The 17,595-nt window shown below is 38.6% G+C and overlaps 1 protein-coding gene across 1 annotated transcript in view; it reads left to right on the top strand.

Moving 5' to 3' along the window:
- Positions 1-12,915, top strand: part of SLC1A2 (solute carrier family 1 member 2) — a 114,004-nt gene extending 101,089 nt beyond the window's left edge. The window contains exon 11 of the mRNA XM_074955275.1: positions 3,750-12,915. Within this exon, the coding sequence (XP_074811376.1) occupies positions 3,750-3,824 (75 nt within the window). The 3' untranslated portion in view covers positions 3,825-12,915. The remainder of the gene's footprint in view (positions 1-3,749) is intronic.
- The last annotated feature ends 4,680 nt before the right edge of the window (positions 12,916-17,595 follow it).

Raw genomic sequence — 17,595 nt, 5'->3', positions numbered from 1 at the left:
CATGATACGCCATAAAGAGACACACGTGTTAAATGCACCATATCAGCTGATCGCTCCAGCACTCATACAGCACATGTATGCTTTTCTTTCATCATCATTCTTGGTAGTCATTGTAAAAATACAAACTTTGCAATTTTTATCTAATCTTCACTGTAACTAACCTGGATTTTAAAAAGAAAAAAATGTCTTGATTAGAGTGAAGCGAACTTCAGAAACCCCCCCAGTTGAATGAAAAGCTAGGTTGAGTGATTTGTGTATAAAGGTTTACAAGGTAACCAGGACTCAGACAGGCCTGATTAAAGTCAAAAGACAATATTTAATTGAAAAGGGAAAAATTCAAAACCAAATTAAAACTTTTCATGTTATGGCCAATTTTTTCTTTAGCTGCTTCTCCTGCTCCTCCCACCTGATTGTATATCAAGTGACCTGTTCCATATTTTATCAAAACACGTCTAGATTGGCTCGTGAGTCAACCACACCCAGATATTTGTCTACAGAAAGAAAGAGAAAGCTTGTGGTTTCTCTGGCACCTTTAAGTCTCCACAACAGATTTGGAATATGGACACGAGTCCCATCTCTACTAATCCAATTGCTAAATTATCATAGACAATGGAGATGGAAAAGATTTATGATGTCATTGTCCCCACCCGTAAGCCAAAGACCATTCTTCACAGTACATTTTTTCAGAGGTTTGCCCTGTCCAGGGTCAAATGATTTGTTTGAAAAAATTTTGAATTAACCAAAGCTTTCATTTTGTTCAACTTTTTTTTCATGGAATTTTTCAGGGTTTTTTTTGGTGAGGTTAAGATGAATGAAACTTTTCATTTTGAATGAAAAAATCATTTTGTTTTGGTTTTCAATTTTGGGAGATATTTCCCCCCTCTCTCTTCTCTCCCTTTCATTCCACTGGAAAAATCAAGAAGAAATGGGGGAAGTAGGGTGCAGGGGAAGAAATAAAAATTTGAAAATTGAAACAAAATGAACTTTTTATACAATTTTTTGTTTTGTTTTGAAAGGAAAAGAAATTGTCTGGCAATATCCATTTCTTTTAAAAAGACATTTTTCATGAAAAAAATCGATTTTTTTTTTACCAGTTCTAGACCGGATTGATGGGATTTTTATCACTTCCTTTGAAAAACCATTTCACAGTCTGATAAAACTGTTCATCTTCCTAAAGAAGTGGAAAGAACCAATTACCTTTGTTAGAATCAGTCCTGGGTTTTTTGGCCTGACAATTACTGGCTGATTCTATTGGATTTAGTGCTACTAGGAAGCACCTGAAGTCGGGTGACCAGATGTCCCGATTTTATAGGGACAGTCCCAGTATTTGGGATTTTTTTCTTATATAGGCTCCTATTACTCCCCCACCCTCTGTCCTGATTTTTCACACTTGCTGTCTGGTCACCCTAACCTGCAGATACACTCTGGGCTTGATTTTAAAAGGAGTTCAGAACTTGTACCACTTCAGGACTTTTCAGGACCAGTCCCTCTTTCATTTAAAAGATACCAACAAGCCATAAATTACTGGCTGTGTTACAATCGCCAAAATTGTCCCAAACACAGTGGGATTTTGAGGTTTAGGTCATCACTTGCAGATGATGCTCTGGTGACACTGCTACCAGGAACTTTTTAAGGTGGGATTTTTGTTGGACAGATCCACAGAGAAACTGGATTGAGCTACAAAGGTTCCTCATTACAGGAACTCTCAGAACCCAGGGAAACAGAACTTCCCTAATTTTGTCTTTCATAATGGTGACGTTTGCTCCTTCCCCCTTCTTGTACTCTACCAGTGCTGAGCTAGCCAGGTTTTTCCCTCGGCTAATTTTCACCCCCGCCCCCAAGTCTCTTTTAAGAACCTCAAAAGGGAGTGATGGATGCACTAGTCCATCCCCTCATTATTTTGTTCACCAGTTTGCTCTAATTTCAAACACACCAATTTTGGTTCATTGTTTTCCAGTCCCACGCTGTTCTTGTTTACCAGACATGAATTTAACACAGTTCTTGAATTATATCAGCAGGCCTTTTTTGTTTGGATACCACTGACTCTTAAGCTAGCAACATTTGACACTTGTCATTGTTTTAGGCTTGCTCTTCATTGGGACCCTAATTAGTACATTCAGGTGTATGAGAGGAACCTTGACCTTGTAGAGTAAACACAGGACTGGCCTTGGGCAAATACTTGTCTGGCTCAGTGTCCTCACCTGCCAAATGGGGATAATAATACTTACCTACCTCACAGGGTTGTTGTGAGGACTAGCTGATATTTGGAAAGCACTTTGAACATGTAAAGTTCTCTATAACTGCCAAATATTTTGGTGTGATGATGATGTAGTGTTACCATATCAGGCTCCAAATACCAAGGTCTTGAGCTTGAAGAGAGATTTCCTTATCCTGCAGAATTCACTGAAGGGGAGAAAAGTTTGCTGCAACTCTGATCAAAGTTTTGAAAAGCTAATATATTAACATGACATCTCTATTTACTTCCTGTAATATACTCCAGATAAATTCAAGTAGTTTATAGTCTTGTTCAGCCACTGTATATTTATAATAAGTAGCCTATTTTTATGTTAGAGTATAGTGGCTCTTATTACATGATATTTCTCTATTTTTATGATCACATTTCACATAACTTTTTGTGGTTTTCAGTTCCAAATATGTATGTTTATTCTTGTAACTGCATGTGTTTCCCTTCCAATTATCTGTGAAAAAGGTTGGCTTTGTTTTAAACATTGGTGCATTTTTGTAATGTTTCCCTGTCCCAATGCTTCCATACGTATGGTTTACCCATCATGTGGAATATCAGTCCTGTCTTTAAGTTTTCATATGAAGCTGAGGACAGTAACTTGGAAGGTAAGCTAGGAAAGAATAGGCCATCCATTTAGAATTAGACCAAAGGTTCACATACTATGTAAAGGTCCAGTTAATTTTTCCTCAGTCAAACAAAATAATTTAGCTTGAGCCCCACACATCTCCTGTTAAGGATTTCGCATGGCTATTTTTATATTGACTGTTGGCGACCAACATTTCCCAGGAACTGATAAACCAATATTGGTCTTCCACTATACTTATCAAATTAATATTGAAGCATGAACCTTGAAATGCTACAATGACCTTTTTGTAGTTCTGTGTATAAAATATAGTATTAATAAGAATTGTTTGGCCTGATTGTAACTGAACCTTTCACATGCATGAGTAGAAATAGTGGCACAATGAAAGATGCTTTACAACATGTCTGTGGAGCAACTATTCTGCCATTTTCTTTGAAGTTTTTGTAATGTGTGTGTATATATGTATCCACATTTCTCTATCATTCTGTCCCTTTCACATTCCTCAATGTCCTCAAGTAGATGTCCTGAAATGCAGATGAGTTCTATAGGAAAAATTTTTAGTCCAAGTTAAACTCTTCTTGCAAATTAGGAAAAATCTGAAAGTGACAGGACTGTCTATATGTGTAAAATATTTATGAAAACTATACGACTTCAAACAGTGAAGGGAAAATAAAATCCAAAAAACATGGCTCATTGTTCACTAATGTTTTCTAGCCAATATTAAAATTACCGTCCTCCCCCCCACACCTCTCCGCACTTTGGGGACATTGTGAATTATGAATAAATATATATAAAATACATATATATTCACACATGGAGTATGTTATTCCTATAAATATCATGCTTCTCCATATAACTCATAACTTATCTTGTCAAAGTGCCTTGGCCTTTAAGTTAGATGTCAATGATAATTACTTGCAGGTGACACTGGCAACCAATGGCAAATCTGCAGACTTCAATGTTGTTGAGGAAGAGCCTTGGAAACCTGAAAATTAAGGAAAGCGAGTCCCATCTCCATCTTTAATAAGCCCCTGAAGCTATCTTATGGTAAAAGATATCAAGATTAAAGAATATTTCTCTATTTATTTAACATCTAAAGTTTCTGCTTATTTAATTTGTTAACTGAAACTTAGCAATGATCTCATCAAGTCATTGTAGCTACCGTGTTTTTGCCAAACAGTGATCCATAACTATCTGTCTCACTTTTACTGTTTGAATGGATGCAGCTGGAGAACACTCTGAGTTAAGAGATATATTCTCACCAGCCTCTCCCTTTTGCTCAAGATGCAGAAAATGTAGATGATGCAAAATGGAAAGATCAAAAAGCCGGTATGGCTTTCTCCAGGGACTCAGGGTAATGAACATATAGTATCATATAAACCTTAAATTGTTCTCAGTGTCTCTTCTTGTGATGTATGTACAAATCCGTACTGCAGTGTACCTTTGGTACAGTCAACATTGTGTAACTACACTATTTATTGTAAGTGTCTCTAAAGGTTTTCTATAAGTTTTATTGATAATTAGCAGCTGGCATTGGGGGGGGGGGACGGGACTCAGAATATTTGTCTTCACCAGGTATGCTTTAAATTAAGTTTCTCAAATAAATATTTCATTTAGATTTTGGGGGCAAAATTCATCCCAGGCATAACTTCATTAAAATCAGTGGAGTAAATACAAAGGGCCAGATTTTGGGCCTTTCTCAGATAGCGCCAGATTCTGATGCTCTCTTCACATCAAATAGGACCTTACAGCCCATGTAGTCCCACTGAAACTATTCAAGGAGAATGGTGTTATTTAACTTAAGGAAGAGCACCAGAATCTGTCCCCAAATGGTTATTGAACATTGTTTTTGTTGAGGACAAGCAGTTATATCTAATAGGGTGTTAAAATGTAATAGTGCTTAGCATGCGTCGGTTTATTAACTACGCTAAACTAAATGTATATTTAGGACACTTAATTTGAAGTGATAACTGTTTTTTCTTCTCAAGTACATCTTAGATTTGAGCCAATGAGCTAAATCCTGAAGTCATTACCTGGTCAAATTTTGCATTGAAGTCAATGGGAATTTTGCCAGAGTTAGGACTGAGTGAAAAGTAAACCAGCACTTCAGGATTCAGTCCAATAAATTGAATCCCCATCTCTCTATTGTGAAGCAACAATTTGTATAAATGTCTTTGATGTCAGACAAGCAGTGATTCTAGTCTACATGGCATATGAATGAACAAGGCAGAGTTTTGTCCACACGGTATAACTAACTCATTCATCTGTAAGATGTAGAGGTGCAATAATCATTCTCTTAGGTTGTTTAAAAGGTGCTTGTTAAAAATCAGTGCTTGTAAAGACATAGGTGAACTCTATGATGAAATTAATAATGTTTTACAGCAAAGCTGAGCCAGGTAGCTGTGGGAAACCCTGCCCACTGAACAAACCTTCTGTGATGTGAGTGTTTCTTAAAATGTTCTCTGAGCTGTCCAGCCTATGAGCTTATAATGAACCTACCTACAAGGTGAGATGGGAAATGACGCACATGTGCTTCTCTCTGTCCATGCACAGTGCAATGCTGCCATGGACATAAACAGGAACAACATGTGTGAATGTAGAGTTTAAACAATAATCCAGTCTGGTTTTGCTAATTTGTTTTCGTGTTAGCTATTCCGCTGAAGTCACTATGGGCCCCTGCCCTGCTTGTAAGGACTACTCACCTGTTTAATGGTTTGCAGAATCAAACCTATAGTCAACAAATTCACCATTCAAATATTTGTAGCTGTGCAGTATTTTCCTTGGGAATATTAGTGCTCTTTTGACATCCCCTTGCTGCCTCACTAAATGAAAAGCCCTAACGAATTTAATAGCTATTAAATTACTGTGAGTTCTATGGACATTATTCTGACAACCTAAAGAATTTAATAGAGAATTTAGTCCTTTTCTGTAGGTCTTTTGTACCATTCTATGGAATTCTGTTCCATCTTGTTCAACATATTTAATGGAAATTGTGGGTACGCAGAACTCAGGATCAGGGACCTAGTCTGGATTTGAAGAAGAGTTCACTTCCCTGATCCCCACAGAAAGGGATCAATTGCGCAAGAGAAGCTCTAACACTCTCTAAAATAACTCTATTTAACATTTGGGCTGTTGGCTCATCTCATAAAAGTCACTGAGAGCTAAGTAGCAATTGTGTACGGTGACCATATTTCCAAAAGACAAAACAGGACACCCCCAGCTGCTCACCTGAGGCCCCTTCTCCCTCCCCGCCACGTAAGTCTGTTCCCCATCGTTGGTGCCCTGCGGGGGCCCCCTCAGGAAGCTGTTTGCTGGAACCCTGTGAGAGGAGGGCTCATTCAGGAGGCTATTGCCCATCACTGGAACCTTGGTGCCCCCTGCCCCATGCTGGAATGTTGTCTCCCCCCAAGCTCTGCCTTCCCGCCACAACGGGGGGCTGGCATCTCTGCTCACCCTCTTTGCTCCACACCCTGCTTTTTTTTTTCTGAACAAAAACGGGCATTTGTCCCATTTGCTTGTGCCAACTGATCAAGTCATCAAGAGCAAATGGGATAAATGCCTCCTTTAAAAAAGTTAGGACAGCCAGTACAGGGCTTAAAAAAGGGCCTGTCCCGGCCAAAACGGGACATATGATCACCCTGCAATTGTACCAGACTAGAACATAGTGTTTGTTGGAGTGTAGAGCTTGGGTTCTCAAAGACTTTCATAGCCTGGCCCATATTTTAGAGAGGTGATCTCCTAAACCACTTCCATCCTATTCATAATAATCTAACTTCCCTGTGGCAGCTACACCAACTGCTTACAGAGAAAGGTAACATTAGGAAAGTGTTTAGTCTATTTTTAGCTGTCTTTTTTAAAGCAATATGATAGCTGGAAACAGGTAGGAGAGCCAGCACCATGTGACTAAGCCGCTCCACACAGTTACCTATTGAGAAACAGGGGTTCAGACATCCTTCCTTACACCTCTCTGCTTTGGCCAGATTTCCCTTTAAAAAGTGATTCTTCAGATGGGACTAGAGGAGGAGGAGGTGAAAATCTAGAGTAACTCTACCCATGTACAGAGAGCAAATTTGGGGCTTTAGTTTTGACTAAAAAAGCAGACTGTAGGATTTTTAAGTAAGACTTTATAGTTTGTTAGCTGCAGTAACTCAGGGAACTTTCAAAAGATAATTATCGTGTCATTCTTCTACTTAGAAATGTGCTGCTTATGGGAAACAATTTGGCTATCTGCCAGGCTGAATTCTCCCATGTAATATCTAACATGTAGCTACTCTGGCACAGTACTGAATTTAACCATCAAAAAGCTTTCTTGGGGGGAAATGTAACTCATACTTGGCTTGTAGTTGGTAATTTGTTCATTCCACATGAGGCTGGGTTGCTGCGTAACTAAACAAACAAGACAAAAACCCAGGAAATGGCTACTCAAGCTAATGCAAGTTTCACATTTGAGTGGATAATGCTTGTCACTGTCACATCTTCCTTTAGTCTCATTATTTTGCATGTGGCCTTCAGAGTGTTTTCTTCCTTTACTCATTTCCCCATTGTTTGGATGGCAAAACTCAAGGATGTGCACAGAATAAAGCAGCACACGCTTGGAGTTATTTCCATATGAACTGAAGTTCCCTTCTACAGTCATTTGCTTTGCTCTGCTCTTGGCTATTGCTCTGCTACTTACAGAAGTAGGATATATATGTGCCCTCTAGAACACTGACATCATCAGTAGAACATGGGAAGCCTGGATACTGGTAAGCATCCTTAGGTTTAAAATTTAGCAGCACGTGCTTTTCTGAATAGGACTGGACTTAAGCACCTGCTTGAGAACTTTGCTGAATGAGGGCCATGACTCTGTTAGGGTTTGTTCTGGTGCTAGTCTTCAAGGCCCAGTGCACATTATAGTTAACTTGGCGAAACAGTTTGCTTCTGAATGTGTTCCTTCTTCTGTACTCTTCCTCCAGAAAAATAAAGACTGCACCAGCACTTTGTATAAAACAAGTTTACACAGGTCTCATGCATTAAGATGCCCCTATATTTATGCCAATTAGACAGTATTACAGTAAGGGGGGCCCCTGTCATTTAGAACGGAGAGACTATTTTTGTTTCTTTGAAAACAGCCTGCAAGTTGCGGACCACTCTGAATTCCCTTTGGGAGTTGAGGATGTATGCTTCCTTCCAGAAGCACTTAGCACCTGGCAGCCTGAACAGAGCCTGATCAACCCAACTATATACACTAAAAACTCCTGTTAATTTTAAGATGGAGAAGGATTATTATTTTTCACCCTTCACCATTCCAGAGAAGTTGCTATTAATACATTGTCTGTTCTTAGTGCTAGCTGGAGACTTTAGCCCTGGTCCTGCATTGTTGGAAAGCAGGTGGGGTTTCATCACTGATTTCAGTGGGAGCAGGAGCAGAGCCTGTATTTCATGTTGAGGTCCATGCTGTCTTATTTGAAATGGTCTGTTTTCAATTTCTGTACATATAACAATCTCAGTCATTTATAATTATAAATACACCATCTTTCCTCCACTTGCAAAGACCAAAATATGGGCCACAACATCAGAGACAGAAGAAAATCAGTGAATGCTGTAAGCTAAAATAAAGAGGGATTAATTTGTTCATAAATAGGGCTATTGTGGGAGCTTATTTTGGCAATGCTGGCAGGTAAGCAACAAACAATAATATGGATTCTGATTAAATTGATTGAATGGTCTGTGTTGTCACCTTTTGAAAGCTTTTTAAACTCTTGCAATGTAGAAGAATCTAAGAAGGGTCAAGGTCCAACAGTGGCCCCTCCCACCTCCTTCAGCCAATGGAAACAGACTGTGCAATTCCTTCCATCTGATCCCAGTGAATTATCTTTTCTTGGTTCTCTAGCTGACGATGCCTCCCCCATCCAAAAGGTCTCTGCCAATAAGGGGAAATCATTTCCCATCCCAGCAGTGAGTTTAAACCTCTGCATCTGAATTCAGACCACTCTCATTAAGCTTCTTCTCTGTTTATACCCCGACATATAGCTAGTGTCCATTTTTGTCTAGAATCCTAGTAAGTGGACTCTGCCAACACCTCTGGGAACACAGAATTCCAAACATTACGGGTTTTTAAAGATCTATGAGCAACAGAGAGTTCTGATTTGTTTTCCATCATCAATCCTTGGGTTGGTATTTTGATGGATGCTGATGTTTAGCAGAGCAAACTACTTGTCTTATCAATAGAAGCGGCAGCAAAACCCAACAGAGCTCAAATTAATTTACACTAGCAACTGCCTGTCTTTTCTTTGATTGCTGCTGAGCTGCTACAACAGGCATCATACAGCAGCATGAGGCTGGGAAAGCAAACCGCTTTCTGAAAACAGCATCAGTTGCCAATCTACCCTCTGACTTCCACAGCCTCTTGTGAATGCCTTTAGAAAGGCTTTGAGCTTCAGTACCAGGCCTGAAAAACCCTATTATGAATATTTAAAAGTACATCTCCTTCTCATTAGATTAAGTCCCTTTTGTTCCATTTTTGTTGACTGCATTTGGTTTTACTCCAGGAAGCACAGAATAATAAATAAAGGCAACTTATAAAAATACACTGCAGTATTCTACTGTACCGAGCCAGAAGACTACAGCTGATCGTATTACTGTGACTTCTTGGCCCATTACTGTAATATTTGCCTTGTGGGTTATTGTCATAAGCACATAGCACATTGGGACAAATTCTTCTCTGGTGTAACTCTACTGATCTGAATGGAGTTACACCAGGGAGCAATTCTGCTCCTGCTGCAGTAGCATGATTATTAACTTTTAGGCCATCTTGTGTTGAAACTACTGCTACACATAGAATATATTTTGAAAAAACATAGGTTTGAGAGTGATCTTTTTCAGTCATGCTGATGATGCTGAAGAAAAGACTTTTATCTAGTTTTGTCTCGCAGAAGAGTGACGTACAGACATTACAAAAAGCAATTGTCCTGCACAGCAAGGTTGAGAAAGGGAAGGGAGGATAAGGAGATGTGAAACAAATTTGCTGAACTTTGCCCTGAGACGGTGTTCCACAAGTGTTAAATTCTTGCTCAATATTCACTAGAAGCAATATTTTGTAACATACATTTTTCACTTCTCCAGTAATCTTCCATTACCCCTACACACACACATGCAGGGACCAGTCCTGCAGTTCTCAGGCAGACTCTGCCATCCTGGCATTACTTAGGCAAAACTTCCACTAAAGTCAATGGGAGCTGTTCCAGAGAGAGGACTGCAGAATTGGGTCCACACTAATAGTTACCCTTTGCTTCCCCCTATTTCTTCCCAGGCTCTTGTTTGGTATTGAATTGAAATCTGTTGCTGTAATGAGCCACAATGCTGCTAATTTTCACTAATGCCAAGGCACTGAGAACTTGTTTATCTGTGGAATGCATGGGTTTAGTGACACAAGACTCTTTAGACCCAATCCCCAGCCTTTCCTCCTACCCAAGAGACATCTTCATCTGATAAGTTGAAACCTGGCAGCTCTCTGCTACCCACAGTTACAATTCCTAAGGGATATGGCAGTGATGCATTTAAAGCCATGGTCCTTTATAAACCCTGAACTCCATATGGTAACAGTGTTTAAGCATACTGTTGAGGCACTACATAGGTTTTCTGCTAGTTAAAGATGCCACTCACCAATGTGCTAATGAAGGGTTTGGAGAGGCAGGGAGGTATAATATTATGACATCACCCAGCTTTTTGGTTTATTTCCCCAAATCACGTATTTGTCATTCTAGGTTCTTATACAGAGCGGTCACCTGCCGTTGTTGGAGTATTTAATGTTTCTAGTCTGATTTTCGTAACTAAAGACAGCAGAGTCTTCAATATTTTCAATAAATACTCTGAGACATACACCTTTAAGTAGAGAGGAAACTTACAAAATTGTGTTTCATAGATAGCATCACATAACCTAGATGGTCTAATTACTGCGTAGTGCTTTGTACATAAATAGGATACTTCATGGGGATTTTTGTATCATTCTTTTCTAGAGTTTTGGAAGACCATTTGCAAAGCATATTCACAAACAGATTTTGCAGTCAATACTATAGATTCAAGTATTTCCATTTTTGGCTTCATGTAGGCTTGTAACTTCTCATGTACTGCAGGTTGTCTTTCCTTCTTAAAGAATATTGCAACAAAAATCTATAGACTTCTTTCCTACCTATCCTGCTTTCTTTCTTAATGTATCCAGTTAATCCTCTAGTGTGAACTGTAATTTATAGAATGCATGAGAAAAGAATTACACATGTAATTACACTTGTTAAATATGATATGCTCAAAACTGATTCAGCCATTAATACAGATTTTATGGGCGTGTACCTATTCTCCAGAAACCAGAAAGAACTACAATGTAGATGGAACTAAATTACTTAGTATCTGTAATTTACAGACACACAAATATTTTCTTATAATATTTTATATATGACCATATAAGATAAGGGAAAAATTCTTACAGGTGATCCATACCTTAGAGCAAAACCAGTTTTCTAACAACATTTTAGGATTAATATTTTTTTTCCTGTATTTTGTTTAATGAACTAAGAAAAGCAATTTAGTGATGAATTATAAGCAAAGCACAAAATGCAATTAGGAATTAAGAATTTCGAGGTGTCCTTAAATGCTGCAGTTCACTATGGAACACTGTATTATTATATCCTAAACAATCTTCTAGATTGACAATTTTATGGATTGCTCATCCCTTATGTGTGACATTTGGCATGGTTTTACCTGGGCCAAATCCTTAGTTGTTTCTCAGGGTCAGATCCTGAATAACTGATTTACCCACAACGCTTGGGTTGTGAGCTGGAGATCTGCATGTGCAAGGAGTAAAGGATCAGTCACTCAGTCCATCTTACTCAGGCAAAACTTGTATGAGTTTGGCCTAGGTAAAGAATTCAGTGTTTGGCCTCTTAGCTTTGCCTTCATGTAAATGGACCAATGACACAACAATGGGACCACTTTAATAGGGGAGCACTGTAGAAATACCTCCTGCCTTCTTAAACATTTATAAGAAAAACAAACCATATATTTTTGACCAGGACAAGTGGGATTTATTTTTCTTTTATAACAATCAATTCTTGGTAGGCAAACACCTGTTGGACTTAAGGTCATGAAATTAATGAAGCATATTTAATTAGTAAATAAAAATGACTACAGTCAATTGCTTAGTTAAAATCAACAATAAAAATTACATCAAGGAAAATTCCTTATGTGGTGAATCAACCACATGGCCTACAATTCAAGACAAAAAAGAACATGGAATTGAAAATGTCACCTGTCCACAAAGCAGATACATTTTCAGAAATTTGTTGTAGGGCCCTGACAGTCTCCTGAGGTTTATGTGGGTAAAAGATATATATTTATGTATTGATGTGCCCTTATTTTTTAATCTCCTTATATTTTTAAATCAGTCATATCAGGTATTCTCTTAATTGGAGTTGAAGATAGCGTAGTGTGTAGCTGAAGTATTAATAGCTGTCAAAACATGGCATCCTTATAAATACCAATTTTTACTCATTGCTTAAGCATGATGATCAGTGCCTCTCCCCATTTTGCGTAGATAACATAGCTATCTATGTGTAATTTCAGTGAAATGGTGCATACAGTACAGGTAGCTGTATTTTCATGTAATTTAATTTGTTGATGTGCATTGAGACAAAGTAGAAAATTTGATCTCTGGTTTGAAAACCTCTTTTCTGGTTGTTTTTGGTTTGGTTGTCTGTGTTGTGTTTATTTTAGACATTTAACTGAATAATTTCCATAGCTTGATAACTGGCTTTGTATGTTTATGTATATAAACAACATGTCAATGCATATCTTGTTTTGATAATGGTGAAATCCTATACGCAGCCCACTCGTAGATATGTTCTTAGTTTTCAACTATCTAACTGGCATTGCATATGAAATTCCCTGGCCCTCAGTGAAAGTGATTGCAGTATGGATGTGCTGCACCGTGAATGTAATAGTTAATACATTATGAATTAATGTGCATGTGCATGATTCATTTAGTTTAGGAGTAGGTGCTTCTTGTACACTTGGCATGTTGGAATTGTAGCAACATAAGGTTAGTAAGTCACTGTGTAAATTAGCACAATGGTCAGAAGGAAAAATTAACTTTTACTCTCCCTCTCGGCACCATGTCTATCGTTGGCAATATGTGTAGCTTACAACAAGGAATCCATATTCACACAGCAGAGTTTCAGGATTCCTCTGACTCACTTTCAGTTACTCATTGACTGCAGACTCCAGTGAAGAAACTAAAGTCAGAAGACCATGACTAAGCCTGACATTTAGTCTTAAACAGAAGCACATGCTTGACTGCTTACTCTATTATGTGCCCTGGAATGCAAAGCATGAACCTTCATTTCATTTCCTCTGTAGAAACAATCTGCATAAGATTTATAGAACCATAAGTAAACGGATTGACTAATGCTGTTTCCATTATCAAATAAGGATATTAATAGATATTGAGAATTAAGCACAAAATCAAATGCATGTCAGTTATGCAAAAAAGACAAAAATGGTCTTTGGTGTTCATTTATGCTTATTTGATTTGCAGAATTATACATCCATACAATGCACATAGGGCAAATATATAATGTCAGGGATATTGTAAAACCTGTGCTATAAGTCATGTCCATGAGCTTATAAGGAAGAAATCCTCATTTCTGGACTGAAAACTGAAAGTGTTATGAAGTACAACTGATGCTCAGTGGATCTGAGACACCTCGGGAGAGATGCATCAAGCCAATTAGTTCCCGGAGACAATGGTCCTGATTCTCCTCACAGTTGAAAATAACTCCATTAGAGTCAATGGAGTTAAACAAGGGTAAAACTGGGATGAGTTCAGAATCAGGCCCAGGCAGTGGGGGATGTGTGGTTTCTTATGAGATGTATTATGTTTCCATTCAAACTGCATGTTCCACAGTACTCCATGTCTTCCCTGCTTACTTCTAGGCCTCACATGCTTCCTCACATGCTTCCTCTCAAGAGAGGCCCACTCACTAGCTTGGCTCCTTCATGGAAAAAGAAACAAAACAAAAGAAGCTTGATCTTTTCCTTCGATTGTAAATGTTTATCTGGGACTTGAAGTGACGTATTGTACAGTATCTGTAGCACATTTTGTTTGAAGACTAATGAATGCAGACGATAAAATTTCTACTTACTCTGGGCTTCCCCTTTCTTTTATAGTGTAGTAGGAATGCCTAAGTAATTCAGAACTTCTCTTCCTTACAGTAATACTTTAGCCATTTGCTTTAAATGCTTTCTTACTGTGTGAACTGATTTCTGTAACTTTCATGTATAAAACAAACTGGACATTCTTTATATACTGGAAATAATCCGTGAATACAATATTTCACTAAGTGTTGTACCTTTTATGTATATATCTTCAATAAATGTTGATTCATAATTCTCATGGTTGATATTTGTATATAACGCACACCAATTCATTTGCTGAAACCACAGACTAAAGGATTCCATGTGACTTGAGTGCTCAATCGATTTTTATTGCTAGTCACCTCTGCTACTCCCTTACTGCTGCTACTCCCTTACTGAACTATTTACCATTTCTTGGATATGAATTTGAATAAAATTGAATGATCTGATTGGCTTTGTATTCTGATCTGTAGAGGTTGGATCTGTATTTGTCTAAGCATCAGAAATATCAATCCACAGCTGTATACTCCCAATATTTGTAGTACATAAATAGTAATTAACTGTAAAGAAACATGAGTGTTATTTTATTGATATCACACTGCAGGATGTGGAGTTATACCAAGATACACACGTCTTGGTGGGGGCGGGGAGGTTTGAAGCCCAGTGGCATATTTTATGTCCTATTTTCAATGTATATTTTTAAACTGAAATTCTAATTCTAGAGAAGCCTGAGAGTCCTGTTACAAAATAAAGGAGAACACTGAACACATGCAGTTGCTTTAGCAACCTGACCTCCTTCCGCTGTCTACTAAAAATTAAATCCTGCCTTGTTAGTTTTGCTGAAATAAGAGGTACCTTTGAACCTCTGGAGCTCTTTGCAGAGGAATCTGTTTAATATCTGACAGGTTTCAGAGTAGCAGCCGTGTTAGTATCTATTCACAAAAAGAAAAGGAGTACTTGTGGCACCTTAGAGACTAACCAATTTATTTGAGCATAAGCTTTCGTGAGCTACAGCTCACTTCATCCGATGCATTCAGTGAAGTGAGCTGTAGCTCACAAAAGCTTATGCTCAAATAAATTTGTTAGTCTCTGAGGTGCCACAAGTACTCCTGTTCTTTTTAATATCTGAGTTATAATTAGAAGATGACAATGGAATGACTCACTATCACAGGTGCTGCAGCTGCTAAATGTGATGGGGAAGCTAAAATCTTTATAGTCAAAGTGGGAACAATTACAGGTTTCAGAGTAGCAGCCGTCTGTATCCGCAAAAAGAAAAGGAGGACTTGTGGCACCTTAGAGACAAACAAATTTATTTGAGCATAAAATTTGTTAGTCTCTAAGGTGCCACAAGTCCTCCTTTTCTTTTTGGGAATAGTTACAGTTAGTTATATTATTTCTATCATATGAAATGATCAGTCCTTTAATCTGTGAGATTTAATAGCCTGCAGGCTGTGATCTTATTAACTCTTAGAAAGCTACGAAGGGGGAGACTGCTAAGGAAAACCCAGGGTATAGCAGAAAGTGATGTTGGCAGTCAAATAGCTGGCATGCTTTCCTCTGAGTCAGTCATGATCAATACCCCAATATGGTGACAAAGGGGATTTTTTGGACAAAACTTAAAACAGAACTCCTGATCACTCTGTCATTAAATATCTCCTGACAACACTATTTACAAGAATTAAGGGTGTCAGATCATTCTGCTCCCCTAAAATTCCTCTTGAGATTAGCTGGACTCAGGATTCTCCTTCACTTTCTGGCCTAATCTGGTGTGTTCGTGCACTTTTACACCCCTTTTATGCTCCAACCCAGAGATGGTTTCTCCATATTGGGACCTCACTTTGATAAGCTTGGCCCATACTTTGGGATCCTTTCGGATCAAAGGAACTGTAACAAGATCTACGTTGATTACATTCCAAAGCTTTGTTATGTTAGAAGCATAGAAGAAAAAATATAGGAAGAACAGAGGACACGCCTAGCTAAGTGCTCCAGGTGAAAACTCACAGTTTGAACCCAGCCCCAAAATCCCCAGTCCTAGAAGAGAATTCCTTTCCAACATGACTGATTGTTTATGGAGTGATTCCTTCTTTATCAGGGAAACAGGTGCCATGAAGTAGAGTAAAAAAGGGTACCTTGTAGATCATTTACTAACAACAAAAGAGGGTTTTTTTAATCCCTTTTCCCCCAATCCCCTGAGGGCATGTAAGAAAATAATAGTGAAGAGGAGGTTCTCAGAAAAGAATGAGAATGTCATGCAATTCCCTGATCTTATGTACATCCTTTTACCGTGCACTTTGCACTAGATGCTGTGTAAACAGCAAGAGAAGTCATCATCATACTGAAAGAAACTGGTGGACCCAAAGTTAATATACCTCCAGGAAAAATATTAAAACTGATGTGACCATGAGACCTGAGGCAGAATTAGTCAGCTATAATAGGTCCAAGTGTAGTCACTCAGACTGGCCTAGTAGTATTATTAATATTTATTTATAACAGCAGCCAAAGGCCCCAATCAGGGTTGAGGCCCCACTTCAGGAGCTGAAGTAATTCTGTTATGAAGTGGGACATCTGAGTTTAGGTGACAGTTTTCTGGGCTACCAGGAGTTGAGAGAATTATAGAGGCATTAGGCTTTGCCATTATGTGGAGAGAATGAAATTAAATGTCTCATCTGCATTAGAAGTAGTAGGGAGGAAACTAGACTATGTGCAAGTCTGCATCTTGTGGTTGTAGTGATCTTTGTAAGGCACTCAGGTATTGCAGTAATGCACGTGACATACATGTACAGACCGATAAAGTAGAACACTGAATTCTGCCCACAGGAAACTGTACTGACAAGCTCTGAAAGGAGCGATGCTCCAGCCCTCCTCCATCAAAGGGAAGATTGCTGATGAGGCTTAGGAGGAAAAGGAGAAGAGGAATATTAAAAAGGGTACATCTGTGAGATCCCTCTTCAAACTCCAAGAGGGTCTGAGAGGGCTACAGCTATCCTAAGGAAAACAATTAAACAAATATAGAAACTGATTTTGCTCTCATGATTTAATTCTAGTCCAAGGGACAGAATTTGCATGTGATACTATAGACAGGCGAGCATGTTTGCAAAAATTTCAGCATCCTGGACTAGAACACAAAGCATTTCATAAATGAGGTATTATTCATACAGCTAAATACAGTGTGTCCGTTGTCATATATTTACCATCAATTTCCAGATGTGGCACTTTATCACTGGGATGATAGGCAGGTATGGCTATCTTCCAGGTATGATGGATCTAACCTGGGAATAACACTGTTTGGCTACTGACATCTCTGTGTATTGTAATACAGTATCTGTGAAGGTGATTTTACTGACTCTCCTGGATTTGGGAAGTGCATAAAGTAGCCATGTCTTGGTAAGCTTTTATCCTTTCACTTCTTGGTCACTAGCTCAAAAGCAGGTAGGGCCAGTTACTACTTCTGAAATGGAAAAGGGATCACACATACACTGCTCTCCTTGCCTGCCTACACCCTTCCATCCTCTGGAAAAATGTCCGCTGTGATCTGAAGGGAGGAGGCTGATGCTGAGGTGCACAAAGGGTAGAATATGGAGCGCCTTTAATAATGTTTAAT

Source organism: Natator depressus, chromosome 6, assembly GCF_965152275.1.
Source record: "Natator depressus isolate rNatDep1 chromosome 6, rNatDep2.hap1, whole genome shotgun sequence".
NCBI classification, from domain to species: Eukaryota; Metazoa; Chordata; order Testudines; family Cheloniidae; genus Natator; species Natator depressus.
The sequence above is the reverse complement of the archived record's forward strand: the minus strand, read 5'-3'. Positions and strand labels throughout refer to the sequence as shown.